The sequence below is a fragment of the Eublepharis macularius genome, chromosome 10, assembly GCF_028583425.1.
Source record: "Eublepharis macularius isolate TG4126 chromosome 10, MPM_Emac_v1.0, whole genome shotgun sequence".
Taxonomy (NCBI): domain Eukaryota; kingdom Metazoa; phylum Chordata; class Lepidosauria; order Squamata; family Eublepharidae; genus Eublepharis; species Eublepharis macularius.
The window spans coordinates 34,620,220-34,636,070 of NC_072799.1; the positions used below are offsets into that span (position 1 = coordinate 34,620,220).

Below are 15,851 nucleotides of genomic sequence, written 5' to 3' on the forward strand. Positions count from 1 at the left end.
CAAAGGTACATTTAAATCTCTCATATGAAAACTGTCTCAAGATTTCTGTCAGAGACCAAGTAGGTCCAAGAGGCTAAGCGGGAAAAAGAACAAAAAATTAAACTATTCCTACTAGTAATATGCAGAATGGTATAAATCAACAGACTAATTCAATGTAAATACTTTAACTTGTGCAAATGTGATCGTAGTTAATATGCTTTGTCTATGTGCACTGGCAGCTTGTGCTTGATGTGACCAATAACTTTCTGAAAGTTTTTTAGTGGAGGTGTGAGTGATTCACCTAATATGTTCTTTACTTTTCAGATTCTATAGGTCTACTTAAGTTAATTGATCTCTTGCTTTTGTGTGTGTTTTGATTCAAGGTGATGACACTATGACAGGAGATGGGGGAGAATACCTTAGGCCAGAAGACCTGAAAGAACTAGGTGACGACTCTTTGCCCAGCAGCCAGTTCTTAGATGGTATGAACTATCTGAGATACAGCCTGGAAGGAGGTCGTTCTGACAGGTACTTCTTTACCAAGAATATGTACACTATCTTTATATATCTTTTTCTGAACAGTGATGCACAGTTTTGTTTCAATGTTAGGACTTCCCAGGTTACAGGAATTTGGTTTGAAATGAAAGAGGTCATTAGCCTTGTTTGTGCCCTCCTCCAGTTGTATGCTTGAACATGACTTAACTTTTCTGGTTCAGACATATGAGGTTGAAGGATTTATCTACACATTTATCTGTCCCAATTTCCCATCAAGTGGGTGATATGTTGGCGAGAAGCTGAAAGGGAGGTCAGAATTGAGACGTGACAACAGCAAACTTGTTGAAGCCAAGCAGATTCAGGACTGGTCAGTATTTCACTGGGGAGGGGGACTTGTTTTGAGCAGTCGGTTGGACTTGATGATCTCTAAGACCCCTTTCAGTGCCAACACTTCAGAGATGAGATATCCCTCAGTTTCTAGGCTCCTGCCATCAATGCAGAGTCCTAATACGTGCTGTAGGGAAGACATTTTATGAATTGTTGAACTGTAATTTTCTTGAGTTTTAAGAATAGTTTTCTTACTTTTTAAACAGTAAACAGTAACCTTTTTTAACAGTAAACACCATCCATCTAACAACCTTTTTAATGAAATAGATTGTTACTGCAGCAAAAGTCGCCATGCGGAGCAATTCAGGACATGTTGTTACTCTAGTCTATTAAGAAATCATATTTCTTGAACTGATTTGCATTGGCATTAGAATATCTGACTTTCCCCCCCTTTAATTTGTAATCATGTTTCCATCTGTATCATTTCTCTTTTCCTTCCATTCTCTATATGCTTTCATTAGTACTATGCCCAGGTAGGTATGACGTGGCATAAAAAGATACTATCTTCAGTGCTCTCTCATGACATCTGTCATTGTATAGCGACATCCATATTGCGGGCCTGCTAAAATATTGAGTAGGTTTTTCAACAATCAGCATGTGGAACATGCCAGTTAATATTAATGATCTGAACCAAGAACTAACTTCTCAGATACGGCATGCATAGATCTGCCAGTTAAAAGCTGCCTTCAGAAAAAGTCATCATGTGGATATCTTGTATGCAGTGGATACACTACTGAAAAATTCATCTTGCTGCCTGATTTCATTTATTGCATAACTGCCACTATACATAGAAAGCAACTGCAAAGTGCTAAGTTTTAAGCCATAAACAGGGTGGACAGTGCAAAGGTGTTAGAGAAGAAAAAGTCAAGAAGTGGTCAAGCAAACTGTTAGCATAACGTTTTTTAAAAATAGCAAGATACTACTGGAGCAACCATGCTGATTTTTCATTACATTAACTTTACCTAAGATACCTGCAGTACACTCTTTGTTATGTTAAATTTCTTACAATGGTAACTAGGGGAAAAAGTGTTGTTATAGTATTGACCTGAAACTTAATGGAATGGTTTGACTTCTAATTTGATAGAACTTCTGAGTCACCATCCATGGCTTAAAGTTCACATTTTGCATACATTGAACATGTATATGCTTCTTGATTCAAACAGGCACTGAATGAATTATAAAGTCATCTTATAGGCGCTAGAGAGAAAAGCAGATGATATTGTGCAGTGATTTCAACCTAGCATCTCTTTTCATTAAATGACTTACTGTAACTTATTAAGACAATCCATTAAGAGAGCAGCAGGGCCTACACTTTGGATGTCCAGTCCTATGCCAATCTTGCATGGCTCTGCTCATGATGCTGCAAGGATTTATAAAGAATGTGGTCTGTTTCTGTGGAGTTACATTTTAAGGATAAAAACCTGTGCTGTAAAGACTCATTATATAAATTAAAGAACACAGTTATTACATTGCAAGTGATCAGCGGCCTCATGTTTGTCTATATTTTGCAATGCTAAGTGGGCCACATAATTTAAAATTATTCTTATGAATTTCTGTGTAGTAAAGAAAATGTTCTACTGTTTTATTCTTTTACAAAGAGTAAAGATATCTTTGCTTAATATACCATGGCAGGTTTCAACCCACATATGCTCAAATTCATCTAAAATTAGTTCTGAATGAAACACATTCAAATGAATGGAAGAATCTAGAAAGAGCTATCTTCAGTCTCATTTCTTTCAGTAGTCCTCAGTTATGATGGCCTTTAGCTGGACTGGGGCCATAACACCTTTTCAGTCTCATGTGCTAAGCTTGTAATTTTCACCTTCACATGTCTCTGGAAAAGACTTTTTATAGAACTTCTTTAATGAAAAAAACCAGACATGAAAATGGTTAGTCTACAGATGTCATCTCCAACTAATTTAGGTCATGTACCTCAGATACGATAGAATCATTCAATTTATAGCGACATCTATATAAAATGCCCTGGCTTGAAGATATTGGTGATAATGAATAAATCTAGCATTCAGAGTCACATGTTAAAATCACATCCAAATTCTCAGAACTTCTGTACTACACATCACTCCATGTAGAAATGTAATCACAGGTCATGTAATGATAAATGTTAAGGACAATATTATGCACCACACTTCCCTTGCAGTGGATTGGACCTATATCCTTTATAGAATGAGTTCACAGAAGAAATATTTGCTGCTTTCACCTTCTCAGTACAGGCCCTTGGGCCCCTCTCCACAACTTCTCTTGAGGGTCTCCCTCATGCAAGAAGTAAGGTGGCAATTCCCCTTTTGGCTTCAGGCTTCCACAACAACAACAACAACAACAACAACAACAGATTTATATACCGCACTTCAAGACAACTTAAGGCCACACTTAGAGCGGTTTACAAAGTGTGTTATTGTTATCTTCACAACAATCACCCTGTGAGATGGGTGGGGCTGAGAGAGCTCTGAGAAAGCTGTGACTGACCCAAGGTCACCCAGCTGGCTTCAAGAGGAGGAGTGGGGAATCAAACCTGGTTCTCCAGATTAGAGACCTGCCGCTCTTAACCACTACACCAAACATCCCATGCAGTTCTTTGGATCCAGGGGGGCAGTTTTTTTCCTGGGGCACAGGGAGCTGCAGTGGAAAGAAGGTGGTGGTGGCAGAAATTCCTTACATGAATGTGCTCTGTTCACAGTACTATAGGATCCAATCCATTGCGAGTAAAGCTTACTGAGTGATATGATGCTGAACGTTTCTTATTATGTAACCAGCTCTTTTATTGCATTCTTTGTGGCATTATTTTTAGTCTATAAAATTTTAGTTCACAATATCTTTTGCATAATTCATCCATCTATTCCTATTAGGCATCAGTTGACAATTAATGCTGAGTTCATAAATTAACGCTGGCCGGATAAGTTACGCCGCTCAGCTATAACTATATTCTTGGCCTATTCCCAATATTATATATTTCTAGGAATATTGTTCACAATCCTTCACACATATAAATGCTATTCTAGTAATAAATTTCAGCTTTCCAACAAAATTTAGAAGAATCTAATTGTGTAGTAGGAACCCCATATGGCTTTGTGGGGTCAGTGTTTTTCGAGATGGCAAAACTTCAACTGATTAGATTTTGAGTTGTTGTGTGGAAGTAGCTTATTTTTGCTTTGCACCTCACTTTGCTCCTGTAAATGGTTTTCTGTAGTGGTGTGTGTACATATGAAAGTGACAGTGCTCTTGTTTTTATTGCTTATTTGCCAATGCTGTTTTGTGTAAAAAGGAAGACAGTTGCATTACGCAGAAAGCAGATGGCTGGCCATTAATCATTATTCTGTGTACCTTCCAGGGGACAAAATATAATTTACCATTCATATTCACCAAACTAATTTCAGCTATCCCCCTCCTAAATAATTCTTTAAAATTATGATTAACAATAATTTCTTCAACAGGGTAAAGTAGGCATTCCAATGTTGTTTTTACTTTTAAGTATAAGGGTATTGTTGTAGTTGTACAAGTATTTCTACTCTGGTCTGTGAACAATATGTGATTCGGTTGGATTCCATCAGATTTAATAAAAAAGGGAGTGAGAGGCATGGCTGAGGAGCCAATAGAGTGGAAATGGAAAAGTGAAAGGTTTTTTCTGGATGTCTAAAACCACCCCCCTGGAAGTTACACCATATTTGCTAATGGCACGCTTTTTTCACTCCCTTGCTTTGCCCACAATCCCATCTTCACAACACCATCTGATAACTGCTGATAACGTTGCCAACCCACCAGCCTGCGATCCTTCAGTTCAGACAGGTCCCATACGCTGAGCCACACCTCCTACATGAGGGACAGTACCATGATTGATGACACAATCGTCATCCCCAGCCACCAGGTGAGATTTTTATGGTCTTTCTACAGACCTATCATACTGGTAATTTTACCACTGTAGCCCTTAATTTGTCATTTTGCATTTTCTCTGTCTGGACTCTACCAGCAGTGCAATCCTATACTACAATCTAATCCGAACAGCTGGAATAATTCTGCATAGGACTGCACTGCAACCCTCTCAGTTCTGTGTGTATTCCACAGGTATTTATTTTATTGGGGCTTGTCCAGTTTCATCTATTTATCTATCAATGTACTGTATCTTTCAAAATATTAACAGCCAGCTTTCAGTAGAAATTAGAAATTAAAATAACAGAATTCCAGTACAATGGTTAATCACCATTCACATTCTCTATGAGGAAATCTTTATGTTCTATTTTGTATACTTCTTTCCATGTCTCTGATCATTTTGTTGGATTGGGACTTTCTTTGAAAGGACATTACTGTAAAACAAGGTTGCAATATAGTGATACAAAATGTCCTGTAAAATACTATATTTTTTATGTACTTAAATAGATTTTCACCTATGTAGCAGTCATACAATGTATTAGTGTTAATGCACTTTATTTTTTATTTATCCCTTTTTATAGACCTGTATACTTGACCCAGCAGGATTTAAGAACTGGCAATTAATTAATATAGGGATTTTTCCCAGTACATAAATTTCATAGCTTCTCATAACTGTTAGTGAACCAAGCCTTTCCCTGGAATTGAAATTTGATACTTTCTAATCTTACATTGTTTTGCATATCCAGGTGTCCACACTGGCCAAAGAAGGTGAGAGAACCTCATATCGCTTAAGCTGGAGTCCTGACAACCTGGATAATGTTACTATTTCCGCTAGCCCTATTCATTCTGGGTAAGGAATCCAAAGTAAACAATCACTGAAATCTCAAAAGTCTGTACTAATGCTTAGTTTGGATGCAAGTATTACCCTGTTACTGTCTGAATACAAAAGTTCTAACCATTCTGATTAAAGAGTTCACCCACACACCAAGTTTAAACCAGTTTCAAACAGGTATAACCACTGTGTATTTCCCACAGAACTCTGGGAATTGTGGTGTCCTAATGACTGGAGATTCTGTGTTGGAGATCCTCAATGCTTTCACAAAACCAAATTGCCCTGAGTTTCTTTGATACCTCAGTAGTTAAATATGGTTGAAGCTGGTTAAAATTGTTAGTGTGGATGTGTCTTCAACTAGTTCAAATATATCAAATACCAGTCTCTCAACCTGTATGCAAGTGTTTACTGGAAAGATGCCAATAGCTTCAGAAAATTGAGGTTTACAGGCTTTGTCTTGGTACTATTTGATAGAAGTAGTATTTCAGGTGTTTAGCAGTTTTGAGATCTTCACTAGTTAACAGGTATAGGATTGAAAAGAGTGAACAAGAAAAACAGTGCAAGGCTTAAAAAAGGCTTTTCCTCTAAAGAACACACAAAGTCCTACAACTAAATGGGCCTTTCTACTCAACTTCATAGAGAAAGCACGTTCATAGCCTATGCCACTGCACATGTGAATATGCTCTTCCACTGAGGTGAGTAGGGAAACCCAATCTTATAGGAGTTCAGTATGTGCAATAGAGCATCCAGTGAGCTCATAATCAGGCCTGTGTGTGAAAACATTAATAAAATAAACTAGTAATGTGATCCTGGATCACTGGCAGAATTGTTTCATGACCAGTTATAGAGTAATAGAGAATTCCACTTGATTAGCAGAATTCGAGTTTAGTAGCATTGTAAAGACAAACAAGATTCCAAGGTATAAGCTCCCTTCACTCTCGAAAGCGTATCCCCTAGAAATCTTGTTGGTCTTTAATATGCTATTGGACTCTACTTTGACTCTTCTACTGCAGACCAGCTACCCACCTGAAACTTGATTAGCAATCCTTGGAAGGTGCAATTTATTAATATGATTCTTGCAGTCTGCATTTTCATTTAAAAGACTACATATTTAAACATTTTTACAGATACTTTATTCACATCAACATGGTTTCATAACCAAATATAATGAATGCTATACCACTTGAATAGCTGAGAGTTTCTTTTTTCATTTTTAGGCCCTAGATTATGATTTAAATACCTTAAATTTAATTTGTAACAGACTAGCAGCTATAAAGGATTTGGATATGTATCTGATTTAGAAAGTGTAACGCTGGCGGTTGGGGGAGGAAAAAGACTAAAATAACAGATGGTCTTTACATCAGTACTGACGTATTCTGGCATGTGGAAATGTTATCAGTTGACAGCTGCATGTTTTTGGTATTAGACACCACATCTGACATTAGCTCGATTTTTTTAAACAAAATTGAACCACCAAAGTAAACCAAAATTAAATAGAATTCAGTTAATTTTACCTCTTAAAATAAGTGTTTGATATATAAGAGATTCTGTATGCAGAGACATTACATACAATTGTCCCAAACAAGTAGTTGCATGGGCACCTTCTTCCTCCTCCTCAAGGGGGTGAAATGCAGACACAGTTCCTTCCATTGAAATGAACGCAAAAGGGATTCCAGGCAGGCAAGCTACGTGTGTATGTTAAAGCTCATCTCTGGAACACTGGATTAAACTATTGGTCTAGATTAAACAGAGTTTCTCCAGTGGTCCGGAGTGGGGCAGTCAAGACCTCTGGGTAGCTCCTCCTCCGTCTCTTACGCAGGGCCGGACAGATCTGCGATCCTAGGGGGAGGGGCTCCCAGGCAGCTCAGTTTTTTCCGGCCCTGCTCTGCAGGCAGACATAGTTTTCTTTGCTCCGTGGGAGCAGCGATCCTAGGAAGAAGAAAAGAGACGCAGGCTCGCTGGGGAAAGGAAGGAAGTATTCCTCCAACCCCTCCCCCCCCCTCCTGTTCCGAGTGCAAGGCTGGAAGGCCTCGGGAGCGAGCAGCAGAGCCGACGATCCTAGGAAGCTAGGACCCGGCTTCTGCGGAGGCGCCACTTTGCAAACGGCTGGAAACGCCGAAGAAAAGCCGCGGGAAGAGAAGGACGCCCGGCGCGGTTTCTGAGCGGCGGCGGCCTCGTATTTAGCGTCTTGCTCGTGAGTATTCCGATGGACCCCGTGGAGAGGCCTCGGAACCTCGAGGAAGCGGGGGAGGGGGGAGGGGGAATCTACTTGTAAGCCCTTAAACGGCACGGGGACAGAAACGGCTATATAAAAAAGAGAAAACCGGAGGTTTCTTTCCCTTGAGTTCCCCCTTCTTAGGCCCAGTCCAGTTAATGGCAGCCTGATTGCCTTTGGCCTGAATGGTGCAAACTGATCATTTTGTAGCCTTTGGAAGCTGAGGAGGGTCAATGCTTGCTTATTTGTCCCCTAATTCCTGCGGATTGAGGGATGTGGGGTTATTAGGCTCTGGCTGCATTGTAATGCCCGCCTACGCTTCTCTTCCATTTAGGCGGGAAGATTTGGCGGGAATGACGTCACAGGCCAGTACAGCAGAGCAACAAGTGGCTGAATCCGCTTTAAGCAGCATGGAGTCCCCAAAGTTAACAAGGCAGCTACACCCTTCTCAAGGGGAAAGCCTGGGGGGCAGTGACCCGGATCTTGCAGGCCCAGATGCAAAGGCAAATATCTTAGCCTGGCTGCAAGCTGAGATTAAGAAAGGAATAGACGATGCAGTCAAGAATCTGAAGCCAGTTTCCCATAAGAAAGGCAAACAGCCAAGTACCTCCAAAGGGAAAAGGCGTGCAGAACCCACTACCCTAGTTAAAACCAAAAAGAGAAAACTAAGGGAGTGGGAGGATGAAGACTCCAGTGACTCAGATGTCCCCCTGGAAGATTCAGAATCATCCCACAAGTCCTCAGGGAGTGAAGAAGGGGAGCTATCTGAGGAGGAGGAGGTGGATACTAGCCAAATGCAATCTAGGCTTTTCCCTCCTGATATGTATTCTAAGTTGCTTTCAAAGGTATTAAGAACTCTGGAGATATCACAGTCTATTGCAGGTAAAGAGGAGACGGAATCCTCCTACCCCCAAGGTCTGGAGAGAGCCTTACCTAAGATGGGGCCTAAACACTCAGGGGTGCCCTTACCTGCTATTTTCCACGACGTCTTGAAAATGGAATGGGATAATCCAGCAAAACCTAAACTGTATCAATCAGTTTTTCACAAATTCTACTCCTGGAACCCAGAGGATGCTAGAAAGATCAAGCTGCCGATCGTGGATGACCCAGTTACCAGTCTAGCTACCACCTCGGTTCTGCCCATGGATACTGAGGGCATGCCTAAGGACCCATCAGACAAGAAGATCGAACAGGCCCTGCGCAGGGACTTCGAGGCATCAGCAGCGTCTCTAAGATCCTCAGCAACTGGGTCCTTGTTTGCTAGGGCGGCCTATACCTGGGCCTCAGATCTGGCAGCGGCAGGCAGAGAAGTCCCTAAGGAAATTAAAAATGAAGTGAAGAAAATAGCCCTGGCAGCAGCATTCGCAGCGGACGCCACCTTGGACTCATTCCAAATGTCTTCTAGAGCCATGGGCTTCAACGTGGCAGCCCGTAGGAACACGTGGCTGAGGAGCTGGGATGTGGACCAACAAGCTCGTAGCAGGGTGGCAGCGATTCCGTACACGGGTTCCAAACTTTTCGGTGAAGCCTTGGACAAATATTTAGTGGAAAACGCTGAAAAGAAGAAGGTGCTGCCATCCAAGAGAAGGGACACGAGGTATAAAGGAAGGCATTCCTTTCGAGACTTCAGAAGAACATCCAGACAGAACTCCGAAAGACCTTTCAGGAACAGGTGGCAAACCAAGCCGAGATCGGATGCCAGACCATTTGCCTTCAGGAAATCAGTCACCCAATCCAAAGGACAGAAAAAGAACAATCAAGCATGACTATCCGTGTCAGGGGAAGTCAAACCAGATTGGAGGTCGTCTTCAAGCCTTTGCACCCCAATGGAGACGAACAGTATCCAACAGGTGGGTACTGGAGACGGTATCCAAGGGCTATTCCTTGGAATTCGAGGAGGTGCCAACCAGACGCTTCATTCAAGTGTTTCGCAGCCGGTCGCAACACAAACATCAGAAAATGAAACAGGCTATCAAGCACCTGTTGCAGATCGAGGCGATAGAACCAGTACCCACACAATTCAAGAGACAAGGGGTGTATTCTATTTTCTTCATCGTCCCGAAGAAGAACGGGGAGATCAGGGCCATTCTGGACCTCAAGTGGCTGAACCTTCACATAAAGGACAGAAAGTTCAAAATGGAAACGATGAAGTCCACCACCGGAGCCATACAGCAGGGGGACTTCCTGGCATCCATCGATTTGTCAGAGGCCTATTTGCACATCCCTATGCGACCATCTCACAGGAGGTACTTACGTTTCGCCTACGACGGGGAGCATTTCCAGTACAGGGCTCTCCCCTTTGGCCTGAAATCTGCACCAAGAGTGTTCACCAAGGTGCTGGTAACGCTGGTGGCCTTCCTCAGAGTCCAGGGCATTGCCCTGTCCCCGTACCTCGACGACATCCTGATAAAGGCGCCGTCCCTACAAGCAGCACAGACAGCGGTCACAAGGACCTTGGATTGCCTGGAGGATCACGGCTTTATTGTGAACCGGCAAAAGAGCATCTTGCTCCCTACTCAGAGGATCGTCCACTTGGGAGTTACAGTGGACACAGTATTGGACAAAGCCTTTGTATCACCGGAGAGACAACAAAAAATTCTGTCCTTAATCAAGGAAGTGCAAGCGGGCAAACCAGTGGAGATAATGCAACTGGCAAAGCTGCAAGGCATGTTGGTGTCCTGCCAGGACACACTGCAATGGGCCAGATTCCACACCAGGCCACTGCAACGGTTTCTACGTCCATACCAACGCGTGATTTGCCACAAACAGCACAGGCTGGTGCGGATCCCTCAGTCGTTGTCCAGGGCATTGGACTGGTGGCTGGATGCAAGCAGATTTGCGGAAGGATCTCCGCTCAGGGAACCGAGCAGGATACCCATGACTACAGACGCAAGTCTGTTAGGCTGGGGAGCCCACATAAAGGGCAGAGTGGCTCAAGGAGAGTGGCTTCCCGAGGAGAAAGAAGCAAGTATAAATTTTCTGGAGCTCAAAGCCATAAGGAACGGGCTACTGGAGTTCGAAAACGCCCTACAGGACAGTCACGTGATGGTACTCACCGACAATATGACAGCAAAGGCCTACATAAACCGGCAGGGAGGCACCAAGTCCAAGCTTCTGAACCAGGAGGCAGAGAGGATCTTCTCCTGGGCGGAAAGCAGAGTGCAGTCAATAAGAGCCAGTCATATCGCAGGACAACAGAACACCACGGCGGACTGGCTGAGTCGGAACAGACTCGACCAATCAGAATGGGCTCTGAACAAACAAGTATTTGCACTGATTTGCCAGAGGTTCGGCACCCCGGGAGTGGACCTCTTCGCTTCTGTGGGGAACAGGCAGGTGCCTCAGTTCTTCTCGAGGTACAGCGAGCCAGAGGCAATGGGAGTCGATGCGCTGACTCAGGAGTGGCCGAAATGCCTTCTTTACGCCTTTCCCCCTCCGAAGATAATACACAGGGTGCTTCAGAAGATCCTCGATCAGAAGGCGGACGTCATTCTGATTACGCCGTTCTGGCCACGGAGGCCATGGTTCCAGGACCTCAAGAGGATGGCTCGGGGGCAACCGTGGTCTCTGCCGTGCAGGGAAGATCTTCTGACACAAGGGAAGATCCGGCACCCAGATCCTGCATCTCTAAGGCTGACGGCTTGGAGATTGAACATGGTCAACTTCGGGATTTAGGATATTCAGAAAGGGTGATTTCCACGATGTTAGCTTCAAGGAAAGTATCTACTAACAAGAGCTATAATAAAACATGGAAAATTTTCAATGAATGGTGCATTAAGAATGACAAAGACCCCATGTCAGCTACAGTGAAGCAGGTCCTCCTGTTCCTGCAAGATGGTTTGGACAAAGGACTCAGTACAAGCACGCTGAAGCGGCAGGTGGCAGCGATCTCGGCCATTAGGGGAACCAAGTCCGGGACATCTCTGACTACACACCCCCACGTCAAGAGGTTCCTGAGAGGGACTACTTTGCTGAATCCACCTCAAGTGCATCGTTTTCCTACATGGAACTTGAACTTAGTGTTGAACGCACTCACTAGAGAGCCCTTTGAACCAATGGCAACTTGTTCTCTGAAGAATCTGACTCTTAAGACAGTCTTTCTGGTGGGTCTGACCTCAGCTAGAAGGGTATCAGAGATAGGGGCGCTTTCTGTAAACAGGGATCTATGTATTTTCCACCAGGATAAGGTAGTGTTGAGAACGGATCCTGCCTTTATTCCTAAGGTAAACTCCTCCTTCCATAGAGGGGAGGACATCGTTTTGCCCTCCTTTTGTACTAATCCCAAGCATGATAAGGAAAAGGAGTGGCACAGGCTAGACGTGAGAAGGGCTCTGAGCTTCTATATAGACAGGACTAAGCAATTTCGTAAAGGGGAGAGCATGTTTGTTTCATATAGGCGGAACTCCATGGGCGGAAAAGTCACAACTTCGACACTCAGTAGGTGGATCAGGGAGTGCATAGGGTTAGCGTACAAAGCCAGGAACCTTTCGCCCCCGGAAGGCATCACGGCTCATTCCCTTAGAGGGACGGCCGCCTCAGCGGCGTATAGATCCTTTCCATCCTTGGAGAAGATATGTAAGGCTGCAACCTGGAAGTCAGTTCACACTTTCACTAGGCACTATAGAATAGATCAGATTGCGTCTTCCGACGCAGCCTTCGGCAGGAGGGTGCTACAGCACGTACTAGACTCCTAAGTTACCCGCCCAAATGGAACACTGCTAAGCATACATCCCAGAGGTCTTGACTGCCCCACTCCGGACCACTGGAGAATGGAAGATTTTTTCACTTACCGTGAAGCTTCCTTTCTCGGTGGTCCAGGAGTGGGGCAGTCACAATCCCACCCAATCAGGAAAGGGGTTAGTTGAAGCAGTCATATAGGACACAAGAGCAGACGGAGCAAGTTGTCAACTTGGTCTAGGTTACTTGTTGTGAGTGTGTGGTTTACACTGTTACGTTATTGGATAGTTCATCAGTTGCTGTTATAGTGTTTTGAAGCAGGTTGGTGGCAGCCTGGGAACGAACTGTATGGGGAGTCAACAAGGGCTTGAAAAGGAACTGAGCTGCCTGGGAGCCCCTCCCCCTAGGATCGCAGATCTGTCCGGCCCTGCGTAAGAGACGGAGGAGGAGCTACCCAGAGGTCTTGACTGCCCCACTCCTGGACCACCGAGAAAGGAAGCTTCACGGTAAGTGAAAAAATCTTCCATTCTCTACTGATCTACCAGGTTACACTGGGTTTAGAATTTTAAAATAGCTGGTACCAAATACATAATACTTAATTTCAAGCGTTTTAATTGTGAAAAGTTGTCTCAGTACAGTTTATTATTTAGAATCCTAGGATTTTCAAAATTTGCCCGATTTTGTCATGGGGGGGAAAGGGAGAGAGGAGCGATAGTGAAGAACAAGTATTGAAATTGACAAATAATTAGAGTTATCATTCTTAGCTGCCTGTCTTCAAAAAAGGAGATTGGATCATTGCTAACAAGGTAAACATTATTTCTTGTTTTTCCCCAACATGGTGTTTCCCATTCCCCCTACAAATGGCAGCGAAAACAGGACCTAGCAGCTACCAACTAAAAGTTATTAGCAACAATTTTAAATAAAATGTTTCTCGTCTTTTGAAAAACCACCTGCTGATTTTACTGTGTTTATATGAAGCAATAAATGCTCACATGGGAAGTCTCATTCATGAGAGATCAATGTAACATGGGAGGAAGGAATTTAAGGAAGACTTTGTGAGAAAATCTGATCATGGAAGAGAAGCTTGTAACAAATAACAATCATCAGTTTCAAATACCTGAAAAATACTCAAGGTCAATGTGAGCAACTTGTAACGATAAAAAGATGCAAGATACACACACCCATGCTTCAGAGTTTCAAATATATGAATCTGGAATGAGGAATGGAAATGAAATTAGGCATGCAATCAAACACAGGGTGACATCAATCAGATGGGGATGGAATAACATTTAGATCTATTCCATATTCCTGAGTACTCGTCGCATTCAGTGGAGAGTTCAAGTTTATACAGAGAGGGACATCTGTTTCAGGCAAACTCTGCTGTGTATACTCTCTATAATCTATGTTAACATAGTCATTTTACATCTTTCTGTTAGTAGGTAAAAGCATCTTTTCTTCCTCCTTTTATTTCATTATCCATTCTTTTTTCGTTCTGCTAAATTATCTCTTCTGTTGCAGCCACTCCTCTCCATGTTTTGACCATGACAACAGCAGGTGAACTTATATATATATATATATAATTTCATTTTTAATATTTTCTTTCACTCTTCCTTTTCTTCTTTGTTCATCCACTTCAGGATGCTCTGGTACACTGATACCATTCATTGTTTAGTGTAGGAGAAAGATTTCTGCCTGTCTATTGGCATTATTACTGATACTATTTAAGAACTCCCTTTGTAGACTAGAAGGAAAGTACAGTACAAGCCCATAAGAAGCCCCCAGGATCTTCTCAAATGCAATCCTTTTCATAAACCACTCTAAAAAAAGTTTGAAAGACATTTGGTATCTGAATTTACTTGGTTACTTAATTTAATTGGAAATTTACTTTATATTTTACATTTATGTGTTCTAGGGAAACAAAATTCGCTCTGCAATGAAATAGGCTATAAAATAGCATTTCAAAGGGTGTGCATTGTAAACTAGCAGTCTTTTTTCTGCTTTTCATCAGAAACTTCTTATGTCCATCAAGTAATAAGTTGTAGCCACTTTGCAAATTGCTCAAACTATTAAATTGTTGTTTCCAAGCCTTTGCTTAGTTAGACATGCATTAGAGACATAATTGTGCATAACTAAGCATCAGACTGTACGTTTTGCAGACAATATGGCTTGTCCTTAATAGCACATAGATCAGATTGGGTTACTTTCTACAGCCTTTATCAAAGTTTCGACTCCCATTAAGTATAAGTAAGCATTTGAATGGTCTCTTTGTTTTTGCTGCCTATCTAAAATTCTGTCCCACTATTTGTACACTCAAGAAGTGTTGAACCAATCTGATCAAACTGTTTTGTAGCTAATATTTCCCTCTGTTACTAACTCTGACTGCTGCTATTTCCTTGTTTTCCTGCATCAAATAGTAACTGTGATTAATTGGAAGATCTTTCATGTAGGGCTGTGGTCGATATAGTTCAATGAGGACTGCTTTCTTCAACTACATGGCAACAAGCATGCCTGCCCGCCCAAACTAACTTGAATGCACCATCCTGTCTGAACAGTTTGCATCTGTGTGTAGTGGGGCGGGGGGGGGTAATCATGTTTGTGCTTCCACTTGAGATGTAAGAAGGGCATAAGCAAGTTTTCCTTTGTTCTAGTGGGATTGCATTTGCATGGCTGTGCAGCTGAGAGTCCTAGAAAGCATCTAGCTTATATTTATCACTAGATGTCACACTCTGTGTTTATCCTTCTGTGTGCCCTACTTCATATATAGGAATTACCTGCTGCCGTCAACAACCCTTCTGCCATGGGAGAGTTGTGCTTATTTAGTTAATGCTGGGCCAGCTCCTTGGTGTCTGTGTGTGCGCGCGTACATTTGTCTCTGTGTGTCTACATACAAATATGTATACATACTGTGATATTTTACACAGTGTCTGTTTTATTGTAACTGCAGCAGATTATAAGTAAAAAAGCAGTTCTGCAGCTATGAAATAAAACACTTTTGGAAAAATCTTGTATGGTCCTTCCTATTGTACATATTGAGTTAAGATGTAGGACTTTTTGCTTTAGTTGATTATCTTCAAACGTGAGATTCCCCTTACTTTCTGAAGAGCAGTTGCAGTGGAGGTTTTTTTTCTCCCCAGGCTTGTTCTTTCATGCAAATATTAATGGGCAAGAGATCTACTAGGGAAAAGTCCTAGAGGAGGGCAGCAAAAAAATCTTCATACGGCATCCAAAAGGCACGGCAGGGTAGCCGATTGCAGGCTCCTGATCAGCAGTCTCATTTGTGATTTAGTTGGACTGCTGGGTGTAATTTGTATGTGGAGCTGACTGGGAAAAGCTGAAGGCTGGTGTAAAAATGACAAATTGCATTTGTTTTTTGATATAAGGTGC

General features: G+C 42.5%; 1 protein-coding gene across 1 annotated transcript in view; it reads left to right on the forward strand.

Moving 5' to 3' along the window:
- ANK2 (ankyrin 2) overlaps window positions 1–15,851 on the forward strand; it is a 395,088-nt gene that overhangs the window by 317,895 nt on the left and 61,342 nt on the right. The window contains exons 24-29 of the mRNA XM_054989621.1: window positions 363–507; window positions 1,323–1,334; window positions 4,639–4,741; window positions 5,490–5,593; window positions 13,232–13,273; window positions 13,986–14,021. Of these exons, the coding sequence (XP_054845596.1) occupies window positions 363–507; window positions 1,323–1,334; window positions 4,639–4,741; window positions 5,490–5,593; window positions 13,232–13,273; window positions 13,986–14,021 (442 nt within the window). The remainder of the gene's footprint in view (window positions 1–362; window positions 508–1,322; window positions 1,335–4,638; window positions 4,742–5,489; window positions 5,594–13,231; window positions 13,274–13,985; window positions 14,022–15,851) is intronic.